The sequence below is a fragment of the Excalfactoria chinensis genome, chromosome 4 (genome assembly GCF_039878825.1).
Source record: "Excalfactoria chinensis isolate bCotChi1 chromosome 4, bCotChi1.hap2, whole genome shotgun sequence".
Taxonomy (NCBI): domain Eukaryota; kingdom Metazoa; phylum Chordata; class Aves; order Galliformes; family Phasianidae; genus Excalfactoria; species Excalfactoria chinensis.
Window position 1 is genome coordinate 26,001,647 of NC_092828.1, and position 25,785 is coordinate 26,027,431.

At 33.4% G+C, this 25,785-nt stretch overlaps 1 protein-coding gene across 9 annotated transcripts in view; it reads right to left on the reverse strand.

Moving 5' to 3' along the window:
* SGCZ (sarcoglycan zeta) overlaps positions 1 to 25,785 on the reverse strand; it is a 329,077-nt gene that overhangs the window by 17,938 nt on the left and 285,354 nt on the right. For all 9 annotated transcript variants that reach the window (XR_011903416.1, XM_072335261.1, XM_072335266.1 and 6 more), the window contains 2 exons: positions 25,270 to 25,392; positions 5,816 to 5,888 (listed from right to left, as the gene is read on the reverse strand). Coding sequence is in view for 8 of the 9 variants with exons in the window: in XM_072335261.1 (XP_072191362.1) it covers positions 5,816 to 5,888; positions 25,270 to 25,392 (196 nt within the window). In the remaining variant the exon portion in view is untranslated. The remainder of the gene's footprint in view (positions 1 to 5,815; positions 5,889 to 25,269; positions 25,393 to 25,785) is intronic.

A 25,785-nucleotide genomic window follows, 5' to 3' on the forward strand; every position in this document is an offset into this window, starting at 1 on the left:
CTTGATTAGTTCATTTTGACATCATGATAAGAATGTTCAGAAAATAAGACTTCATTCATACCAATCCCATCATTAACATATATATGTATGAATAAAAATAGTTTTGATACCTTTACACCCTATACAAGTTGCATGTGATTCACTGCTAGAAGAGTTATTTTTTTCTGAAGCTTACTGTGTTCCAATGTTTTTAACCAAATGTTTGTATTTTCAGGAAGAAATCAAAGATTTTATTGAAATGCAAGGGAAGATGTGCAGGCCTTGTGAGTCTTTAATGTCATTCACTGATCATCAGATAACCTTTATCAAAAGGCAAAATTCTCATATCTTCACAGGAAGCTCTCTATATGTGGGGAAACTAACCTTTAAGGGCACAGTTTGGCTTTCTGTATTTTGTGACTTCACAGCAAGACCTTAAATAAGAGAAAGTTAAATAGACACCTTATGGAATAGCTAATAGCACAAACTACTAAATATCAACATAGCCAGTTTTGCTACTCATAGACAATACACTTAAACAAAGAGGAAACTTTCATGATTTAAATTAGAACAGCATTCAGAACAGCATTTGCTATTATATCCATTCTCTACATGTCACTGACTGTGTGTCAGCATGACTTTATTACAGCTCCTGGAATTTTCATTAACCCAGAAATCACCTTGCTGGGTTCAAATCTGATTTCTAATTGCTCCATACATGCCTCCAACCTCAATTCAAGAAGACTGCAATATAAAAACAACAAACAAAATAAGAGTCTCTAAGGTCCCTTCCAACTTGCACAATACTATGATACTATGATGATGATGAAGAGTGTTTTAATTTTAGGTGACATAGATAACAGATGAATAATTTCCTGACACAGGTAAAAAAAAAAAAAAAAAAAAAAAAAAAAAAAAAAAAAAAATGATGTTAACTGAGAATATATGTATATTGTTACTGAGGAGGAAAAGAGAGGAATCTGAAATATTGGAGAGTTTTTTCTCAGTTATGTTATTAACGGACCAGAAAAAATGAAGAAGCATAAGGAAAGGTGTGCTGAAGAGAGCAAATCTTTAAAGCAAGAGCTTGACAGTATAATCATGTGATGAGAGTAAAGTTAAAAGAGAACTTAGTGCATGCTTCTTTCATAGAGTAATTTTATTAAATCTGTAAATAAAATTAATCCTTTAGAAACCAGCTTTGCAATCACCCATCAGGTGGAAGGAAGGATTTAAATAATACAACCCCATTATATACCACTTGCGTTTTCTTTAAATGCACACTATTTTATTTCTCATTAGACATGGCACTATATCAAAATCCTTACATAGAACTTGATGAGATGATCTACTTAATTCCTGTTTTCCAGAATATCAAATACCTTATTGAGGGAAAAACATTTCTTTGGATTGGCATAATCTAGACACCTTTTATTTCACCCAAATTTTTATTTATCCTCAGGTTGTTAAGAATTATTTCCTTTAAGAATCTTTCTAAATAATATTGCAAAGCCCTGTATACCAATGAATTCTGCCCGAAAGATCTGGCCTACTAGAATATCCCTTTCACCTATTAACTGCTACTCTTACTAATCTATCAGACCCAAAGAACTTATATTCCAGATTGAAAAGTTCATAAATTTTGGTTCTTTGACTTTGTTTTCATGTTTAGCTCATGCAAAGACAAGAGACAGAGATTATCTAGCACCTCATTAATGACATGAAAATCAGTAAATTTTGCTATCTATTGTGACAGCAGTACTTTCTTCCTTCGAATCCCATCTCCCACTGGAGCATTTTTCCTTCTCCTGAGTGAAATATAATTATCCTTACTGAACACTAAAGTAAATTGCTCTGCTAGTTCAAGAGCCTATTTTGTCTGAATAGGAACTAACATTTCTAACTTATTTCCTTCTTATCTATTTATTTCAATGTCTTTTGCTTTATAATATATATTTGCTTTTATATATAAAATCATTTGTAAATAAAGCTGATTACGTTGTGTCAGTTTTCCTGACTTTCACTACACCTATCACAATGTTGTACAAACATGTATGTGGAAAAATATCATCTTTTCAACAGCTAGTCAACTGTTGTTTTCAACTAATCAAATGTGTATTTTTGTAACATATACCCAAACACTGAAATAACTATTTGAACACTAACCATAACTTCTGAAATTATACATATTGAATATTTTCACTCTATTAAAAACTAATATTAAGAAGGAAGCTAGCAACAGAGGTCCTTTAACATATGAAATAAGTTGGACTTTTTCACTATACTTCATCTTCTCAGTTTTGATAAAATTTGTTTTATTATTTGATTTTTGAGCATAATAGATGAGCAGCAGAGTCCCTGTTCTTTTGTTACTCTCTGTCTGCTCTTAATTTATTGTCAAAATTCCTTTCTAATATATTCTATGGTTTCATAGTTTTACAGAATACATACTTTGTCCTGTTAGTAAATTACTACAAAAGTGACATAAAACAGGGTCCTTAAGAAACCATCAGGCAACTCAAAGTGAAACAGACCCCTGGTATAAGATTCTGAATTCTTGTCAGAATTAGAATCCTACTAGCTGGGTTCTTCCTTACTGCTTGATCAATTTCCACCTCATTATGCTCAGCATTAGCTTGCAGGATTACCTAGTAGTCAATAGTATGCAAGGTTTGACAGAGAAGAGAAGAAAAACTATTAGATTTGATTTGCAGTTATCTCCAGAGAGCAACAACAAAGTAATTTACTCCCTTATTAAGAAGGTTATTGAGGTCAAAACTATCAGCATTTAACTACTGTATGCCTCTTTTATGAATAGATATTACCTATTATTTCACCATATTTTAACGCACTGTTAGACTAAAACCTATATTTGGGGGCCTATCATATTGGTGGTTTAGTTTCCCTAACTGTTTTTTTGTGAGAAAAGTTAGCAAGAGAAATATGATGATTAAACTATTAAGATACCAGAATTTTTCCCTTTTGTAAGACAAGATTCTTTTTTGCTCCTTATCCCAGTTAATGAAAGTCAGATTTAATTAGTTTTTGAGTTTCAATACAAAGGGGCTTATGAGCTTTCACAAAGAATTTTGTATAGAGTATTTTCTGAAAGCAAAACCTTGTTACTTATTATTTGAAAATGTAAGATGTGAACAAAGTGGTTGAGCACATAGGAAGGAATTTTTTTTTTACCTTTTTAAATCTTATCTGAATTGCCTATTTATACAACATATTTTTTAATATCATATATTACAGATGGTTCATTGACTGAAGACTTCAAATTCCGGATATAGAACAAGGAAGAGGCAAGGCTTTAGAAATCTGAATCTAATATAAACCATCATCTTTCTGGCTTCTCATCCAGAACAGATTGAGCTAAAATTCAAGAACTTTCAGCTCAAACACTGTGAAACTTGTGTTGCAGTTGAAATTTTATAGTTCAGTTTCATTTGTAGTAATCCAGGTTGTCAAGAATTTCCACTTTTTAAATTCAGCAGATAATTGTTTTACAAATCCACTGTCACAAATTTTATTCCAACTCCTATTTTTTGAATAAAATATACCCATATATTGATTTTTGACGCTTATTATTTGACCCTAAAAATGCATTCTCAAATGAAAACCTAAGGGATTATTTGTATTTTAATTAATCACATTAAATTCCTGTGTCTTTCAGACCTGCACTATTCAAATGAATATCGTGTATTTGCATTTATACACTGAATCCTGCTATCAAACTGCAAACATATGCGCCTATTGGAAAAAATGAACTTTAATGTAAGCTCAGCAAACTTTTTCTCTCATGTCACCATTAACTTCAAAAATCCCCCAAAAAATATACTATGTTTAGAGACTTCCAGTGTTATTTGCTGGACAATTTGACTAAGTATATTTTAAAACCTTAAACAGTGAATGGACCCAAACTAGAACACTGACACTCTATTATCTACACTTTGCAGGCACTCTTCAGCATGTAGCATGAGACAAAGACCAGCTGCATTTAGGATGCAATTATTCTGTTTTGGAAGGTAAAATCATTTCAAAATGTCCGTATGCTTTTATTAACTGGGCCTGAGGCCAGAAAATGGCATCAATATTTGTGTTGATTTATTTCAGCATATTTATCAGACAATCATTTCAATTGTAAATCATTGTTTTCTGACAACACATTTTAAAACAGCAAAAAATTTTTTGGAGGGACTTGATTTTTTTAATTTTTTGTAAGGGATTTTTAAAAATTATTTGAAGATTAAAAAAAAGTATGTGATAACTGGAGTTTTCAAAGTTATATATGATCTGAGTGCATTTTACTGTCAGAAACAATCATACAAAACTGTCATTATTTGCAGTTCTTTAAAGTTACAAAGCTAAAAAAATGTCTGCAGGTTACCTTCTAGAAAGATTCATGCCAAATACCAAGAAATCTATCCTAATAGTAGTTGTATTCATTCCAAAAAGGGAATACCACTGAATCCTAGCTAACACATAGTAGCACATATGTACAAAACCTTTCAGAATACATTGTATATGGAATATAATAATAATAAAATAAAATTTACACATAAGCTAGTACTGCTTGACCAGACAGCAAGGGTTTCTGCTTCATCTGTTTTGCTTGAGTTGAATTCATGATTAATGAGAAAACAAAAAACTGAATAAAGACTCAGCAGAATTCATGTTAATTAAGTCTATCTTGGAAAATTGAGATGAAGGAATGGTGGAGTTGGAAAACATACAGCAGCAATAATCACTGCTCTAATGAATAAAGCCAAAAGACAGGAGGGGCAAATCTCTGAACTACAAGCTGTGCAAGTAACATTAGGTGGTTTTAACAGAGTTAATCCTGAAGACACAGGCCTTCCTGTTTTTCCATACATTTACATTTTAGTGTTATTATTTAAATGTCAGAAATAATTAGACAAAGCATGGTCTTCACATTCTTTGAAGTGTGAAAAGTTCAGCCTCTTTCTCAATGTTCTGGGCTTCTCAAAAAATCTGTCTTAGTGGGCAGCTTCTTGCATATGATTTCTGCAACAGTCCTTACTTGTCAATGACCCTAAATACCTTTTCAAATATTAGCTAGGACACTTAACCACTGCTTTCCATGCAATGCTAGGCAAGTAAAGCAAGAGATAAATAAGATTTAGAAATCTTAGAAGAATTCAAACAACAATCTTTTCTTACCACGTTTACAGAGAGAAACACAAGGGAAGACCTTTGATTTTCTGTGATTGTCATATATTCTCCTTATTTGTATTAACTACAGATCAATATTTACTGGGGAAAGTGTTTGCACTTCAAAATAAAACTTGCACTGTATAGATTTCTAAATTGTATCTTTCATGGTGTGGAGATGTTTTAGTAAGTTTTAGAATTGATTTTTTTAGTGTTTACTTATTCTAACACTTGTGAATAAGTGCAGCATACTCTGGGGGTTTTAAATTTGCAAGTGTAGACTAACATGATAATGAGTTTTTGAAGTGTATGCATGAAGCACTCAAAAAAAACCCATCAACTTTTAAATACCATTTAAAAAACAACAACAACAAACTGTTTATGTAAATATATACTCAATGACAGCTCAAAAGAAAATAAAACACGAATCTGATGATATTAAACAGTACTGTTGTCAATCCTGAAAGTGTCTGACTATACAGGGGAAGTATACCTGAGGAATTTGCTACAGGAGACAAGTTGTTTCAAAAAGTAATGTGTTTTACATTTTGCATAGATAGATAGGCAGTATAAATCACTACACACATATTTGCTTTAAATCAAGATGTAATTAGTTTTTAAGAATACTTAATATTAAAACAACACTTCGAACAACACCTACTTGAGGTCTTGGGAAGGTTCTGCTCTGATATGGGGTGTCTCCACGGAGTGTCCAAACACTGCCCCTTCTGTTCCTAAAATACAAAAATAAAATAAAGTATACTTAATTTCAAAATAAAAATACATGAAAATAAATTTGACTTGTCTGAGTGCTCATTTTAACACTTTATAGATAATTATTGATAAAATAACATTTTTAAAGTAACTACTCTTTTTGCATGATGCTCATCTTGATTACTTAAATTGTTTTGAGGTTTTGAAATATCAGCTTTCCATCTGAAGTTGCTAACCTCTGACACATCTCCTGAGTCTCCTTCCATCGTGGTTCTCAAATAGACTTGAGATATCCTTTGTGGGATGTTTGGTTTATTTAATTTGTTTAAAAATTTTATTTTTATTTTGGTAGGGGATTGTAAATTTACACAGTATAAAGACAGCATAGGTGTGGTGTAATAAAAATAGCCTAGAACTATAATGTGAAAGGCTTTTCAATGAACAATAAATACAAAAGAACTGAATAGAAATAGGTCTAAAACAAATGTTTTGTTTACATTGTTTGACTAGAAATAAGATAATGGAAATTTTCTGGCATAATTATACTTGATTGTTAAATTTGCTGGGAATAGTCACTGTATTTCAGGGACAGAACATTTTCTTTTGTTCTGACCCCTGAAATCTAGTAAGAATATGCAAGCAATATTTATTAATGGCTTCACAAATAGTGCTTCTATAATTGTTTCAAAATTTTAAATACAATTCTACACTTAAAATTATTTTAATATTTAAATATTTCACAATATTCACACAACCTTTAGATAATTAATCCTACCAGGAGCTGGAACTAGAATCAAAGTTTAATCAATACAGCTTCACAGTGTTTAAGATAAAATATTCTGAACAAGACATCCCAGAATATAATTAAATGTGAAAGTACATAAGGCAGAAAGTCATTGTTATTATTCATCTTCTAAGACCCATTTTTATAAAACAAACAAACAACAACAAAAAAAACCTTCACTGTCAAATGCTCTACTGGAACAGAGAATTCAAGAGAGGAAGGAGCGCGTTCTGAAAGAAATGAAGTTTTAGGGTTTTATCTCCAGAAAACAATGCATATTATAAGTATCTTAGCAACGCATACTGAAAGCATTTTCATTACAACTGAAGCTTTGAAGATGTCACAAGAAAAGAAGCAAATCTGTGTGCTATAAACAAACAATGCTAATTGTTGTGAAAAACTACAAGCAGGAAAAAAAGAAGCATTTCTTTATATATAAAAGTATTCATATAGGCACTAAGTAGAATCTTCTTTTTTGAACCTGACATTTCCTGGCAATTTTGCTACCTTTAAGAGACAGGAGTAATATGCTTATATAGACTGAATTCCCTTTACTCCAAACTGAAATCTCATCTATAATAGCATGCAAAAATTCCAATGGAGTTAAAGCATTAGAGTGGTTCTAGGTCCCATCCAACTCTTTAATCAGCATAACTGAATATCTACAAGTCAAAGGGCTTTTTGTATTTTTGAAGGTGGAAATGGGATACAAAGATGCAAGTAACTGAGCAGAATAGCAGCCTAATGAGAAAACCACATCTCTAATGTTTGAAAGAGGAGAATTAATGTGAAGATATATAGAATAATGATGGATCAGGCACCAAATCAATCGGAAGTGCCAGAGATGACTGGCAAAAACTGATAAACGAATAAGTGACAGCTGTTGCTAAGCTACTGTTAACAGTTTTATATTCAGCAGCAGTTGTTTAAAATTAGAAGCCATTTTCCCACCTTATGGAACTGAAATTTGGAAAGAAAGATGGTCTTGTTCAAGCAGACTGTACTATAAGAAGACATAATCCCACTTGTTTTTTTCTCCTCATTTGCCATCAAATCTGAAAGCATAACGGTTCCCATGGTAAATACTTTAAGCACAAAAACTAAGCTCACAACTAGGAAGTTCAAGGAACATCTCCCTTTTACTTAACACTGGAAGAAATGCAGGTAACTTATTTCATTTTTAGAAAGGAAAATGAGAAACATCCAACCAGCTTATTCTGCAGTAAAATAGTGGGATCAAGATAAATGGAAAGGGACTGTAGAACAAATGGGTGACATGGATCAGCATTACTTAAACATACAGAACATTAGAAAAACTATAGGAAGTTGCTCTTTAATTTGTGATTTATTATACAGCAACTCTGCTTTTGTAGTACTCCAATCAGAAGTTAGATCACACAGTTCAGTATTGCTAGGTTCAGTATTAGATCACACAGTTCAGTATTCCACAGTTCCTATTGCTTAGGATACTGTGTTAGAAAAATGTAATTTATTTGTGTGTGTGAATAGTACTTATATAACAATACAAGTCAGGATTCAAAGAGAATAACATGACTTTTTAATGGAAAAAGTGTATTTTAGATGTTTTTTAACCAAAATAACAGAAGAATATAATAATTATATTCCCTGACTAACAGAGTCATAGCCAAGACCTACTTTGAGATGAGTCAAATTCTAGACAGAGATTAAGATAAAGAGAAACGACTTGAACCTTCAAGCCCTTTCAAGTGTATCTCAAAAGGAAGTAGTAAGGGAACTGAACTCGAATGTGAGTTAGAATGGATTGCTACAGAAAGTGAACCTTTCAGAGGAAATAAAATAGCAAGGGCATTGAGTATGTGCAAAGGATGTAAAATCAAAACTGTAAGTTTAACTGAATAAAATTACTCCAACTTCCAGCTTCCATTGGTAAGAATGAGTTAAGTAAAGACTTTGCTAAGGGAGAAACATCTACTGCTCAAAGAACAGCCTCTATAGAGTTTGCTGGAGAAAACACAAAAAATGCCAGAAGTCCAGATCTGTATTTATAGAGATAATTCTTTAAGTATAGCAGTTTTATATACAGCAGATGTTTAAAATACACTTTTTTTTTTTCTTTTTTCTTTTTCTTTTTTTAACACAAAGCAGGTCAAAGTAATCCCTTCAGTACAAGCAAAACTAATCACACATTCCCATTGAAACTGGAACTGAATAGTCAGAATTCAGATTGACTGATGTAAACTACTAATTTCTGCTTCATTTACTGATCACTGAAATTCAGCCTTTGGGAAATGATGACTTTCATAAATAGACTAGAAATACATTGTTGGTACTTGGTGCTGGATTTGTGCTCACTTAAGTATATGTACATGGAGGCAGTGTTGTCATTTACGTAACCAGCAAATGATCCTTGATTTAAGAGTTATCTCACAGATCAAGACTGGAATTTTTTTAATGACTTAATATCTGAAAGGCATGAAAAAAACAGACTGTATACTCTGCAAAAAGAATATAGGATAAGAACCGATGAGTCAGAAACAAAAAACTAATAAGTTATTTTGCTGAGAAACATCCACTGTATATTAACATTAGCCCACTCACATTATTCTTGCAAGCAAATCACCTCAAATGGATTTGTATAGCATTTTGACGTGCTCAGATTATGCAGCATTGCAGTATCACAGGCACAGTTGAATATCACTGCCTTGATCTTTCCCTAGGCTTTTTGGAAACAACAGGTGAACGTGATGAAGTGCAACAATTTGGCAAGTGCTAGACCCTGATGCCAATTTGTCCCCTGAGTTACAGATTTTAAGAAAGAATTTGTAAATTATTCATCATCTTTGAGACCTGTCATTTGACTCATTTCAAATTCATTATTAAGTTAAAGTAACCACGTTTCACAGAAAAATATGAGTATTTAATCAAGATTGCTTTACCACTGCAGGGACCTTGAAAACAGACTTTATATTCTAAAAGTTTAATTGCTATTAAAATAGCTCAGTTCTTAATTCTTTTACCATACATACATAGCAAAAATTTTAAAGTATCTTTGTGGGATTACTTAGATACTGTTCAACACTAAGACCTTGGAAAGGTTGATCACTACCAGACTGAAAATGAAACCGAGAAATATTCATCTAGACAGATGAATAATCATAGAAAGATCACAGAAAACATTTGTCTTTTCTTTATTAAACATCCAGTTATTCCAATTGCACAACTTAGAGACGCAAGGGAATCAGAATGCTTTGGACCACATGTTGATTGTGTAGCTCTTCAAAGTTTTCATTTTTAATACATTTCCTATAGAAACATACAGAACTAGAATGAAAGCAGATAGGGTTGCTCTGTGGCAATGTGACTGGCATGATTTTGTCAGTCTCTCAGCAGCAAAACTGGCAAAAACTAAAAATCAAAGGTTTCAGGTATGGTTTTGATATGGCCACACGTATAATGCAGGCAGAAAGATGCAGTACTCCTGACTCTAGATTCAGCTGTTCACATGTAAATTAAAGTATGGGCACCAGGGAATTGAAGACTTCAGAGATAAGCCATTGTTTAAAAATAATTTGTGAAATGAATGATTTAGTTTTACTCAAGGACCTTGAACATGACAAATGTTTGATGCATGTTTTCTGCATAGAAATCTTACTTACATAAAGACTTGCACTAAGCCTTTAATCTAGGTAAGAAATGTTACTTCTTCAATAAATTCATTCTCTTCAATGTAATAAATTTTGATCAAAGCAAATCCACACACCAGTGAACAGTTCTTAAGTTGTAATTAAAATGTTCTAAAATTATTGTAACTTGGACTGAGTACATATACTTTCTATATAGTGTCCTAGTGGTGGGCAATAATTAGGTAGATCTTGCAGTGCAAGTGAAACTATATTATGTCTATATATTCAGTTAACTTATACACATACTTGCTTGAAAGTTGGCAACCAAAATCTGTACTTGGCCAACACTTTACATAATTTACTATGCTGAAAAAGGGAATCAAGGTGGGAAAAAAAAAAAAAAAAAAAAAAAAAGAAAGAAAGAAAGAAAGAAAGAAAGAAAGAAAGAAAGAAAGAAAGAAAGAAAGAAAGAAAGAAAGAAAGAAAGAAAGAAAGAAAGAAAGAAAGAAAGAAAGAAAGAAAGAAAGAAAGAAAGAAAGAAAGAAAGAAATTAGCATAGGAATAACATATTTGAATTTATATTTTTCCTATACAATGCATGGCAGATTAATATGAAAATAGAAAGGATTGACAACAACCATTTTTGCTTGAATTGATAGTCTCCTTGAAAGATTACAAAAGCTAGATGTATTACGTAGATTTAAACTTTATGTTTGAATTTCACAGTAAATACTTGTTAAAGAAAAGAAACCATAATTTTTCTTCCTAAAAAGAAATGATAGTCTGGATTTGTTGTGTTTAGTTTTTCTGTTTGTTTGTTTTTCTTAAAATGATGCAAAGAATTCAGAATTCACAGAAGTGGAAAACAGTAGAAGTTGTTGTCCTTGCCAGCATTTAAAAAAATAATTTTAAATTATATTATTCTTGTATTTAATTGATCAAAAAAAAGGGAGATTGTTTTCAGTTGGTTTTAGAAGTGATCACTAAGATCTGAAAAGCATAGGCTTATACTCTAATAAATATTTAATCAGTAACAAATTAGAATTGCCATTTCCTTGATGAAAAATGAATGAATCAGTGAATGAGAAGACTATCAAATAGTCGATAGCTCAATAACCAGAGGACTGACCTAGAATATGAAAGAATGGGATATGAACTTGGAAGTCTCACATACAAAATGAAGGCCTTAAATACTCAAATTACTTAAACACTTGAACTTAAATTTTCACTAGATATAAAATGTCTTGCATTTGTATGCAAGAATATTAAGGAAAAACTGGAATCCTGCAGAGGTAAATGTGTGAATGAAAAAGCTATTTCCCTCCTAGTTTCAAGAGCAACTAGTGATATTATCTGATTTTGAACTATCCTAAGAAGTCTTATTGTGTACTGCTTCTCAACTATATAGCCAGGAATGTTAATATAGCTTGCTTCAAAGTCTAAAAAAGAAGACTATATCTCAGTTATTTAATAATTTTAACTTGGTGAAAAAATATAATCAAAAGTACAGTTTTCTGGCTCTGCCCTTTCTTAGCTCCTTGCATATAAAAAGAAAGTAAAAAGTAAAAAAATGCACAAATAACAAAGATCTTTCAGGTGATCACCACCATTTTCTACTTTAGATCAAAAACTACATCTTTTTGAGTGAAGATCCACGATGGCTGATTAGCAGCTGATATTTGTAAGTAGTGTTACTAAAAACTGGAATGTGAATGATATATTCTGTCTGCCTCCAAACTCTACAAAATTACAAAAAAAATATATGAAAATATAAAATATAAAAATGTCAAAGACAAGTTATATAATCCCAATTATCTACACTGTTCTGATTTCTGTACTTCTTGCCATTCAGTGCTACTTCTCTGAGATACTAGCACTATCTACTAACGAGTGAGATTTTATGTTCTGAGGTGGGTGTTTCAAAAATCCAATCTCAAGATGTTGGAATCTGTGCTGCAGAACATGAGTGTGACTCCAACATCATTAGTTTTCTAAATAATGTTCACATCTTACAAACATGCAAGAATAGAGATTTGGTAGAAGAATCTACAAAATGTGAGGAAGAACATTTCCAAAGGAAGCTTTTTTGTATGCATTTCCTATATGCATTCACTTCTGCACTTTACATTACCATTACCACAGCATAATGAAAAGTTGTTACAATTATGTGATAATTACTGCTGTGTCCTTACAGTTTACTTGGCTTTTATTTATGCAAAAGGAAACCATGAAGCAGCAGGGCTATTATCCAGGTTTTTAAAATAGATCTACTATATCTTTTTTACTATATAGCAATTGGAGCACCATTGATAAATTTTAATCAAATATTTAGAAACTGTATTTATTTATCCTGTAGAGGGCACTAATACACATAGAAAATATCTATTGTATAGGAGTATATAGTGTGTATTTAAAAAGTCACTGCAAAAATTACTTTAAATATTTTTGAATTTGTGAAAATATGTAAATGTGAGAAGTATCCTCACATGTATTTTAGCAATGCTGAAATAGAAATGCATTTATATCACACACTTTGTGCCTGTTTAGCCAATATGAAACAATCACTACCATCTTAAAATACTAGAAGTCATAATTTATATTTTTGGGAAATATGAGAAATGACTATTCTTCACAAATTTTATTAGATATTAATTAATACTAGTTATCTTGGTTATCACCTATTACGACTTCTTTTTAACCCATGCTTTGCTAATGGTTTTGTGTTCCTACCTAGAATAAAATTATTCAGCTGAATACAACACATTCGAGCCCGGCAAATAAACAAATTACTTACTTAGATTTGCCTTTGCTGCAGTATCAAACAGAAATTCTGCAGATATTTAGGAGAAGGTGAATGTATACAATACTGTTGCCTTTTCAGAGTATTCCCACCTTCAAGTCAGCACAAGAGTGAAACAAGACTTTCAGTTTAGCAGCAAAATGGATGCAGGTGTATTTCATCCATTAAATGCAATGACTGTATACTAGCAAAGGCCATGTGTACACAAATGTGTATTTATGATCTGTATTGTATTAATCACTAGAAAAACAGCATGTTTTTGGCAGAGGACAAGATATCATTACATACTGCAACGCACTAAAGTTGGCCAAGTTACACAGGTTTCCTCACAGTAAGACTTGAATATGCAAGAATGACAAGATTGTTGCCACATACTTTACAGTGACTGTGGGAAAAGGATATATGGCAGTAACATACAGGCAGGTCTCCATTTTCAAGATGGGACTGAACTGTTCACAGAGTAATTTGTCACTGCTCATCCTAACAGTCACCATGGAGCAGTTATCAGGCACTGGACTACAACCACAATTCAATTGCCTGGCAAACCTCTCAACTAGCTTTGCTGTGAGTCTTCAGGCATAACGCTAGTCTGGTGCTTGCTATTTTACTGTCAGTAAGTCAGAATAGATTCAATCACTCTGTAATACACCTACCATAATTTTACCGTAAGTTTTAAGTACTTTTAATTGTGTTGCTGCTAAGGAATGTCAGTCTAAAATCAGCTCAGGGAGGCTTTATTTCTGCATCAAAATTCTGAGTGGTCAGCTGCCACTGAAACTTGATGTTGTAGTTTAAATCTGCAGAAATTTCAGCACCACAAAAAAAAAAAAAAAAAAAAAAAAAGCAAAACAGACACACAAAACACAACAAACAAACAAAACAAAACAAAGTAGGGCTCATAGGTTGAGATCAAAACTATATATCAAGACAAGAAAAAAAAGAGGAAAATAAGACAACAGTTGTGATTTCACATATATGTATACACACACATATATACATCCACACAAGATATGTGATGCACAAGCAATTGCTCAATATCCACCGACCAGATGCCCAGCCAGTCTCAAATCAGTGGCTTCCTGCTCAGACAAATCCCCACTGTTTTCAAGCTTTTTTCACAAGATGTCATATGGTTTTTAGTATCTGTCTGGCCTATTTAGGCCAGCTTTCCTGCTTCTGTCCCCTCCCAACTTCTTGTGTCCCCTTGCTCACTCACTGGCAAGACTGTATGAGAAGCTGAGAAACTGAAATGTCCAATGTTTTTTTCCTAAAGCCATAACATTATATCATAGCAGACATTATGAAGGCAAAATCAACTCTGTCCCAGCTAAAACATCTTTTGTTCTCCTAGAAATTAAACTGCTTTATATTTAGGCATTTCCAGAATAGATACTGTACACCAGGTACCAAAACTGTCATTTCTGTGGCACAGAATATCATTCTGTTTGACACCTGTCTTGAATCAAAACACTTTTTAAATTTAGCACTTGTTAAGTTAAAATTACAGAAGTAAAATATAGCTGATGTCCAGCTGTCTACAAAAGACCAAGTTCAGATGTTGTGTAAGAGACAAAACAGAGTTCTTCCTGCTCTTCTGGCTATACCTAAGAGAGATTTTTTTCTGCACTATCCATTTAACAGTCTATCACGATGCTTAGCTATCCAGTCATTCAGCTTTTTGATCCTTATTTAGAAAGATCTCAGTTCTCATGATCTTAAGACTTCCAAAGAGATTTATTTCCTTTAGAATCAATCTTTCTACTCTTTTACTCTTGCCTTACCTTCCAGACATCTTAGCATAGAAAGTAGTGTTTGTTTGTTTTTTTACTTTTTTGTGGTTTTGTTTTTCAGAAGGATACCCACTCTATTCCTTTCTTTGTTTTGCATTAAAAGTTCCTCTTAAGTCTCCACTAATTTTTCATATTAATATTCACCAACATTACATTATTCTGAGTTTTGTTGTCATGAAGAAAAAGACTATTTTCATTGAATCTTCAAGTTCAGAAGCCCTAATTGATCTTTTGCTTTAATCCTGAATCTAAATATAAAATAAACTAGGTAGGCAAGACCAAGAATGACAATGAGAAGAAAAAAAAAAAAAAAAAACAACAACAACAAAAAAAACCTCTGTAACTATAAAAAGCCAGAAAGCTGTCCTGACAGCATAAACATGAAAGAAACTTGTTGATAAATATTCTTTCTGCACAGTATGCTTTGTCTACTGGGTTTTCTCTACTCCACACTGAGACTGTAAAAGCACATTTTAAAAATTGTCCATCATTTGGTTATGCTGCTAAGATAAAAATAGTAAAAATAATGCAGCTGGTTCACTTGATTTGAAAATAAATATTTCATGAAAATATGTTTCCCTCTGATTTTTAATGAGAAAATTCAGATGAAACTATCAATTCCAACTCATGCCTTTTCCCAGTTTATGGGAAAATATATTTTCAAATGCTGCTACAACTAGTATCTTGCTTTGTTTGTCTCGGATTCATCTTGTGCTTTGGTATGAGATAGCCTGGTAGTTTGAAAGCTTTACCTGTTGCAGTACGTAGACCTTTGACAACCATAACTTGCTTCACAAAAGGTGATGAAGAAAAAGGACATGAAAGAGCACTATTTCTAGTTACACTTTAAGCAATGTAACCTATAGCACTTGCCATCACTTCTATCACACTTTATCAGATGGTTTTAGAATAATAGTACAAAAAGTCTTAAGGGAAAAGTCTCCAACTGAGCTAAATGACATTTTGGCAGTTGTAAAGAATTAAAGCTGCTAGAAAACTAAAAGACATTTGTGAGCACATGATTGTGTGTGCTATGCAGAATTGTATGGTATGAATAGATAATTTAAAAAATAACTAAACTCAGAAATGACAATCAGTGAAATCAGTGAGAGTGACTTTTAGAAATATGCTAAGAATAAAATACTTGCTAGTGAAAAATTCATTTATAAGCAAAGAAGGAAAGTAAAAGACATATTTTCTTCATGGAATTTAAATACAGAATAGGAAGAGGTCTTTTCTAAATTATTTATAAATTAAAATAGAATAAGTATGATAATTACTGCAGGAAGAAGACCAGGTGACTCAAACCACAGTCCAAGATCCTAACATCTATAAATTATCCCAGTGTTGTAAAGTTCCTCATTGTGTTATGGCTCCAGTCATATAACACATAGGACCAAAAATCCACCACATATGCACCATAGGATTAGTACCATTATGCTTAGCTATTGGCTATGCAGATTCAAATCCAAAGAACAAATGATAGCTCTGGAAATTGCAAATGTGCTTAAAGCAATAAGACAACTGAAATGACATACCAGGAGAAAATGTGCATATTACAAAAACCTATGTAATTCATAGTTGCATGAGTAAAAAAAAAAAAAAAAAATACTGACTACTTCATTAGTGAAGCGAGATTAAATACAGTGCTTTGATGAAATTAAGTGAAATACATACAATTTTATATATTTGTTCAGGGCTCATTCTTGGTCATATACAATTAGAAGGGAAACCTTAAACTGATTTCAAGCTCCATTTTTGAATTCCACTTGGTGGGAGTTGGCAAGGTTAGAGAAGAAAAATCATTTACTTTACGTTTGGTTTCAGCAAATTTTGTACAGAATTAATTTCCTGACAAGACTGATTGCTATTGTGATGTTTTGAAAATGAATATGGCAAAATACTTCTTGGTATTTTTAGTTCAAGTTCTGTATGTGCAACTAAATTCCAAGAATTAAGTTTATCCAATAATGAAACAAACACAATGCTGACGCATGTCAAAACAGCTTGGATTTCAAATCCTAACAAGTCACAACAAAGCAATCATGACCAAAACACTATCATGAATTATTTACTCAAACTGAAATGACAGTAAAATAGAAGAGACATACTTTATTCACAGATGCTTCACAACTGAAAACTCACACATTTGTACAGTGGAACAGCTGAACACAACCTCGAAAAAGTATATCATCGCTATTCTTAGAAACTTCTCGGAGCCTAGTGACAATCACACAAGCTATGTTGTCAAAGATTCCTAGATAAGTCACCAAATCAAGGGGGCTGGAAGGGACCTCTGGAGATAATCCAGTTTTTCAGTTTCTTTAGCTCTGCTAAAGAAGATCCCCTACAGGGAGTGCACAGGAATGTGTCCAGACAGGTTTTGAATATCTCCAGAGAAGGAGACTCCATAATCTCTCTGGATAGCCTGTTCCAGTGCTCTGTTACACTCAAAAGAATGAATCATAGAATCATAGAATCACAAGGTTGGAAAGGACCTACAAGATCACCTAGTCCAACCGTCCTCCCATTACCATACCTACAGAAAAACCACTAAATCATATCTCCTAGCTCCCTATCCAGATGCCTCTTGGACACTGCCAGGGATAGCGATTCCACCATCTCCCTGGCCATTCCAGTGCCTGACCACTCTCTGAGAGAAAAAGTTCCTTCCTTATATCCAGTTTAAACCTCATCTGATACAACTTGTTGCCATTTCCTCGGGTCCTGTTTGTTGCCTGAGAGAAGAGGCCAAACCCCTCCTCATCACAACCTCTCTTCAGGAAGTTGTAAAGTGCAATGAGGTCTCCCCTGAGCCTCCTCTTCTCCAGGCTAAACAATCCCAGCTCCCTGAGCTGTTCCTCATAAGGTTTGTGCTCCAGACCCCTCACAAGTTTTGTTACCCTTCTCTGGACACGTTCTAGGGCCTCAGTGTCTTTCTTGTAGTGAGAAGCCCAAATGAACACAGTACTTGAGATGAAGTTTCACCTCATGGACAAGTGGAACTTCCTGTACTCCATATTGTGCCAATCGCCACTTGTCTTGCTGCTGGGCACTATTGAAAATAGCCTGTTCCCATCCACTTGACTCCTGCTCATTAGATATTTACAAGCTTTATTTCTGGAGTGACCTACATACTTTTAATTCAAATGTAAATGCTTGTGATATTTTTTTTTTTAGCCAAAATGATGGCTTAGTATGCTTGAGTCCTGGTGTGCTGAATTTAATGCTGTCAGACACTGTGATATGTAAACTTGTCATTAGCCACAATGAGGATAGGAATTTTAAATTCTCAATGTAGGCTGAAGGCTGCAGGCCATATTTCTGTAGGCAATTTATTTTTTTTTTCTGGAGTACCTTCCTACGGGTGAAATTATTCCTAGTTTAAAGAGTTTACTATGTATAAGCTTTGAGATGTATTGCAGAGCAGAAATGATTTGAATCTACATTCTTCACAGTTCTTCCTGCCTACCTAGTTTATAAATAGCTCTATGGGTAACAGCAAAGTCCAAAGTGTGGTAGAAAGCTGCTAAGTTCTCTGAGTAAAGCTCTGTCATGTATTCATGCAGTATCTCCTCGTGAGTACTTGAATAATGTGATGCAATGTGTTTTGTCTAAAGTCAGAAATACAAATTACAGACTATGCCCCTACCTGTTTATACTTCACAGCTTTTCTATCCCAGAAGAAAGAAAAATTTTGGGTCACGCTGCAGTACTATGCCATGTTTTGAATATTTAAAGTCAAAATATAAATAAACTCTGAGGACAGAAAAAATGTGCTTATTCAATAACAGAACATTCAAAGTTTTCTATATTTTTGTCTTTGGTTTAAAATTAAGCTAAATTTCTACGTTCATTCTGCTATTTCTACCTAAATTTAGATTTAAAATGATTCCTATGTTTAGTTCATTGACACAAGTTTTGTAAGTATGATGCATGTCATGATATTTTCTTGCACAGTCTCACTATGCCATTTACATCTACTAAATGCATTAGCTCATAGTGAAAATTGGGTAAAAAATTCACGTTAAGATCAGATAAAACTAAAAAAAGCCACTGTAGTGGTTCCACATGGGATTCAGAGAAAACAAAGTGCAGTTCTGACATATATTACAGCTCTCAAAGTAAGAGGACCTATTGCATATTATTTATTTATTTACTTATTTTTAAGTCAGATGCTGGTGATATTTTCTAAAACATAAAAGCAATCCTCCTGTTTTGAAGGTGTGACAAACTGAAATAGGAATGAGCTCATCTTCTCAGCTTTTAACCAGAAAACTCTAATAGGAATAAGCAAGGTAGCTTTGGCCTGCAGTATCATTATAGCATCATATATTTGGAGAAAAGTACCCTCTGTTGAACCTAAATCCTACTGTGCTTTGCAGCCTGACCCTTATCTCCAACAATAGCATTTTGTTTCCAGGCAGTAATGTGTCACAAGCAAGTATTTTAAGGAAAAAAAGACAGTGAGAATACAGGAGCTCCTTTTAGATTCACCTTTCCCTCCTGTGAATAGCTACATCTTAAAAATAGTGATGGAACTGACCACTGTAATTTAAATGTGTATTTTCAAATCTACCAAAGCCTGAAGGCATGTGAGTGTCAAGTTTAGCTCATTTATTTTATAAGAGTTGGAATTTTACTACAAAATTGGAATCCAATTCGCATCCACTTCCTGTATCAAACCTTTCTGAATGTTTGTTTCAAAACAAGTTGGTTTGGATAAAGAATTAGCTCATCTTGCTAATAAAGCGTCTATTTTCTACTGGGCTCCAATGCTTCTATAGGCTATGTGAGCTTCCCTGGTATCATGCCATTCTACCTTCTGAAAACTTGAAACACTTTGAATTACAGCTCCGAACGCTGGCACAGTCATTGAACAGGGAATGTGAAATATGACTGGGAATATGAAGCAAATAGCAGAAATTTTTCCTAAAGATGTTTATTCTTAAATTTGCTACAAAATCTAATATCTTAGTCTTGGTATAAAGGGTTTCGCCAGAAAACCAATTTAAATCCAGAAGTCTTTTGATCAATGTTGTCCTGTACCAGAGCAGAGCAAGTAGTCTCTTCACTAATGTTGAGAAGCTAGTGGCCACACTATGGAGGAGCAGCTCAAAAAATTGATAAGCACCTCAGAAACATATAAGCTATGGAAAAAAAAAATATATTAAACAGGTGATAGCCCAAAAGGAGAGGAAGGGATACAAATATGCATTTTCTTACAATGCATCTCACCGCTGCTCCCCAAAAAGAGAGAAAAAAAAAAAAAAAAAAAAAAAAAATGGAAGGAAAGCCATTCAGAAAGTACAGGTAATAGAATAATTGACAGATAGCAGACAGACAAGGATTTTCCTCTACTTAAACATCAGAAGAGCATTATTTTGCTAGGATTTAATTTATGTCTTTCTTTATTAACTTTTCCATTATCTTGGCTGAGTATATGTTGTCTTTCGCTACATCTCTGGCTGTAGGGCACAATTGTCTTGAGAACTTCTCAGTGGAGTGCTGGAGCAAACATATATTTTCCTGGTCTAACAGGACTACAGAAACTTCTACACATTTTTCTCCTTTTGAGTCTACTCCATTGCAAAGAAACTTCTTTAATTAAGGCTTCTTTCTCTGTGCATGCATTCATAGTCCAGCCACTATGTTCCTCAGGATGCTTTTCTGAAACTGTCAAAATTCAAAATCTTGTACTTGCAAACCAACTGCCATTATTGCTTAGGTAACTGCAGTCCTCCAACAACCTACATATTTCACCTGCCAGGCTGATGTAAGCACACACTGCTTGCAATCTGAGCTGGCTGGGGACATATTTCATGCTTAACAAGAAGACATAAATGTATCTATATGCAGTGTCATGGATAAGAAATTTATTTATTTAGGTTTGCTGCTTTTAACCTGCCCACAAATGTCCAGTTCAGAGACAGCTTGGCACTCACACATACATGCTTGTCATCAACTCCACAGATGCTTCTCAAGAAGAGTGACCTGAAAAGCTGCTCTGTTGTAATGTGGTTAGATTCGTGTAATAGTAATCAGTGCTCTTCCACAGAAAATTCTGGACATTAAGTGATTCTTTGACATCTAAATAAGCTCATCAGAAATCCTATTCACTCAGTACATTTTGAATTACACATTATTTACTCATAATTTGGGAGCCAAAGAAGTTGTATACATGTAATGCATTTTTATTACTGACAAATGCTGATTTAAGAATCCTGGTTCATTCAGAGTTCAAGATCCTGAGAGTCTGGTACATCTACTCAAAGGCTTGTTTTTACTGCAACATCAAATACAGTAATTTTACTATGATCACTTATAACTTGTCTGAGTAAGTGAGATTAAAGTGATTTAGTGTTTCCCTTCATCTCTTGCAGCTTCACAATCCAAACTCTATTTGTCCTAAATCAGAACCTACCAACTGAACATGGCAAATGCAAGATCTTTTCTCCTCTTCATACTAAAATTCCTTGTCAGTCTCTGATGGAACTAGATATATATCTACTGTCATAACAACATACATCGAATAAGCATTTATTTTTCTACATTTCAGTACTTATTATAAATATTTAATTCTGCTATGTCAATCTAATTTGTAATTCATATTATATTTCCCCGTATTTTTTGTCATATTACCTTTTATAGCCATAAGCCATATTTCTACTTTATCATTTCATTTTAACTACTTTGGAAGATCTTTCTATATTTCATTACCTGCAGACTCACAGTCCTACAATGTAATCATAAAATCAAAACTGAGGAAGTGATGCACTCATCTGCATGTTAATCCTGAATATTATTAGAACATTATTAGAATAAAAGTGTGGAAGTACATTCTGGAGTTTCCTTGATACATCAAAGTTCTGATCTCTCATGCAATGAAGTACTTAACTTTGATCAAAGCCATACTGAACTCCTTATACTCGTAAATTCCAGAGCATCACAGATTTTTCCCTGACACTACTCTGGTATAAAAGTAGATTTGACCCACAATCTGTCCTATTATTATTGTGAGAATGTTTCCACCAAAACTGAAGAACATTTCCTACTGTCCACCCCCTTCTATATAACTTCACAAGGAAGAAACCTCATAGCAGGTCTCAGCGGCCTGCAAAGTTTTTATGCCTCTTCTTTGTGTTTCTCCTACTACCACTACCTCTGTTTTATTTAGTACGTTCTATTAAACAGCTAATGACATGTTTGGTTTAAATAAAATAAATAAATAAATAAATAAAAAGTCAGAAGACAATCTGTAGTAACATGCACATATCTGAAAGTTTTTTGCCCTGGTTTCAGCTGGGACAGAATAGATTTTCTCTGTATTGTCTGATATGATGCTGTGTATTGGCTTTGGGAGAAAAACAGAGTTGATAACACACTGATGTTTTCGTTGTTGCTGAACAGCTCGAATAAACTAGCCAAAGGGATGCCCCATAGCATATAATACATGAAAAAAAAAAAAAAAAAAAAAAAAAAAGTGATCATAATATTTTACTGCATTATAATAGAATTGTATTTGCGATTTGTGTGATAGGAGAGCTTGTTATTGCTTTCTGATGCTCATATTTTGTTTTCTCTGCTATTCCTGCAGGGAATCATCACCTTTAATGTTATTAAATACCTTTAATAAGGAATGCAAAGGTATCACACAATATTTTACAAGAATTCAGAGAGACAGAAATAAATGTTTTGTTATTTTATCTTAACATGAAGATAGTAGTTTTATTTTACAAGCCTGGGAAATGTTTTTAAAATACTTTTCTTGAGATTGCCTGCATCTCACAATGCTTACATTCCTCCTGGAAATCTATTTTCAGCTTTAGACTGAAGTAAACAGTAAAGCATTTTATAGCTCATTACAGCTTTATCATTTGGCTAGAGATTAGTAATTCTGCTGCAAAAAGCTTTTTAGAGATAGAGAAATTGGGATATAATGGTTTTCAGTGTATGCCTTTCAGAAATGCTCTTCTATCTTATACTCTTCCCTTCCTCCTGTAGAATATTTTCATTGTCTAATAAAATCACATAAGGGTTAGCATAAACTGGGCCCTGGGGATCTAAAGTACAAAATTTTGGAACTAATCTTTTCATAAGATATTAAGACAACAAGATGATTAACCAGAGATTAGAAATAGTGATCCCAACTTCATTATATTATTTCCAGATAGATACTTAAGACAATGATTTTCAAAGGATTTAAAAAAAGAAAAACTCTTTAAAAAATACTCTCTCAATTTTAAATTACAGAATACCTTCACATACTTTTCTAAATAAACTGACATGAAAACTGAAAATTAACAATACATACTTTGTATTTAATTCCCAGACCTACACAAAAATGCTTAGAAACTAGTAAATCTTTCAATATGGCCTCAAGTTGCATCAGGGTAAGTTTAGGTTCAATATCTGGAAACACTTCTTTACTGAAAGGGTGGTTAAGCACCGGAATAGGCTCCTTGGGGAGGTCTTTGAGTCACCATCCCTGGGTGTGTTTAAAAACCATTTAGACGTGGTGCTCAGGGACAGGATTTACTGGTGGGTTGTTCGGGTAGTATGGTTATGTTGTAGTTGGAATTGATGATCTTGAAGGTCTTTTCCATCCTGAGCAATTCTATGATTCTATGTAACGGCCATCCTTTTCTATGTGATATTTAACAGCTGACTAAATCTTTCATATTTTTCATCATAGCCACAAAATGAAAACCAACTGTAGTAGTGAGATGTTTGGTGTGAACCGACAGGTACGTAGTATTCCCTAAATCTCATATGAGCATATCATATATCAACTATTATTAACTTAAGTTTTCCTAGACTTCTCTTTTTTGTTATTTTTATTTTGAGCTTAAAATAAATGTACATACAGACAGCTATATTTCTGGAGTTAAGGAGAAAACCCTGTTCTTTTTACAAGGAACACTTCTACATACCATAATGAGCATCACTGAACAAATTTACTTTAGTTCCTCTGTTTACTAATACCACTGAAGTCAACAGGTGCTGTGAGTACTCAAACTACTTTGAAGTTAAAATCAGTTGAGCAGTTCACTGTCATTACAACCATAGCATATAATCAGATTTCTTAATGGCAGGAAATCTAATCCTCTGTGCCATATGGTAGATATTTTATTTTGTAACTTATGGTAGACACTTTCAATTCTGCTGAGTCAATTGCACGTTTAAGATAAACCTTCACAGAATTTAAAATTCTAATCAAGCTTGATAGCTTGATAGGGTTCCAATATGAACCTCTTCTTCCTCTCACATTATTCTCATTATTCTCTTACATTTTATTATAAAGAAACTTACTTTAAATCTCCTAACTATGAAGAATGCTATTGATTCAAGAAACACTCATTTATCCTTCTCATAAATACAAATTTGGAAAATAGATAAAATTTAGCATTGGCTTATGCAGCATCACTAAACTATGCTTGTGAAAGCTAGCTAAAAAAAAAATCCTTTGGCAAGAGAAGCTCAACAGAGATCAGAGAGGAATGAATGGATAATGAAGTACTGGAACAGGTTGCCCAGAGATGATGAGGAGTCTCCTTCCATAGAGATATTCAAGACCCATCTGGACACCTACCTGTCTGGCCTATCACAGGCAATGTGCTTTAAGAGAGGGTTTGGACTCAGCGATTTCTTGAGGCCCCTGTCCAAGCCCTGCAATTCTGTGATTCTGTGTAAAAAAATTTACCCATAAATACTGGCAAGCAACAATCTGATTTATTCTAAGGCTTATAAAGAAAATTCAGCCTCAGTCTGATTCTGGCCTTCCTGAGTGTAGTTTTGTCCTATTCCTGGTGTTAAATGAAACTAGAACTGTCTAATACAAACTTAAAGCATTTAACTGAAGCAAATCTAGCTGATTTTATTTTTTTCATAAGCTAACACGTGTCTAATATCAAATGTGTAACTTACCCATGTATGTGTGCACATTATGATGACACAATAATGTATCAGTGAGAATTATATTTTTGTTCTATTGAACAAATGTAGTCAAGACAGGTATTCTGCATACTATAATTCAGTCAAGCCTTCTAAAGTAAAGCAGAGTATATACCCTTAATCGAACACTGAAGTTGGACCTGGTATTTCAAATACAGAACAGTCAAAGTCATGATAGAGAAACAAAGCTTTTACCACTGTGAATCAGCCAAAGGTGGTAGAGCAACCACAAAAAACAAACAAACAAACAACTTTATTAACAGTAACATATAAAACTGAATGTGTGTGTTGAGGGTAATTTTTACCATAGCTGGTCAAGAAGTTAAAATTCAAATGTGCCTTTGCAGGAATTCACCTTTTGGATTATATAATAACTTTTCATTGGTCAAGGAATGAGAAAAGAGGGAGAGGAAAGGAGGGGAGTGGGAGAGAACTAACATTCATTTAAAATTCTTACAAATAACATACCTGTTACTTTCAATCTGTCAGCTCCAATGACTATCTCATCTTCATCTGCAGAAAATAATACTTTTCCACCTTCACTTGCCCTCACTTCAAATCTTTTACACTGGGCCTCAACAGCATCAGCTCCTGAAAGGAAAACAAATGGTTTATCTGAGATATTTTGTAAAAACTAAAGTATTTCTCTGCATGCACAGACTACCCTAAACACATATATGAGGATTTGGCAAATAGTTTCCCTTCTGTAAGCCTCGTAAATAGTTTGTCTTGAAAAGTAATGTTAAATGAATATATGGAGTAACCTTTCCATTATTTTACACTGCAATGAAATTTAAAATAACTGTGGAAAACATCTATTTCAGTGTCACATGGAAGGTAACACAAGAATTCACAATGTACTTATACTCTGTGAATTTGATTAAACGTCAGTTCAGACAGTGCTTTCAGAGGCTAGTTCAGCCTGAAGTGCAGCTTCTTGCCAGTGGGGAAAAAAAAGAAAGGATAAATAAAAGGAGACTACGC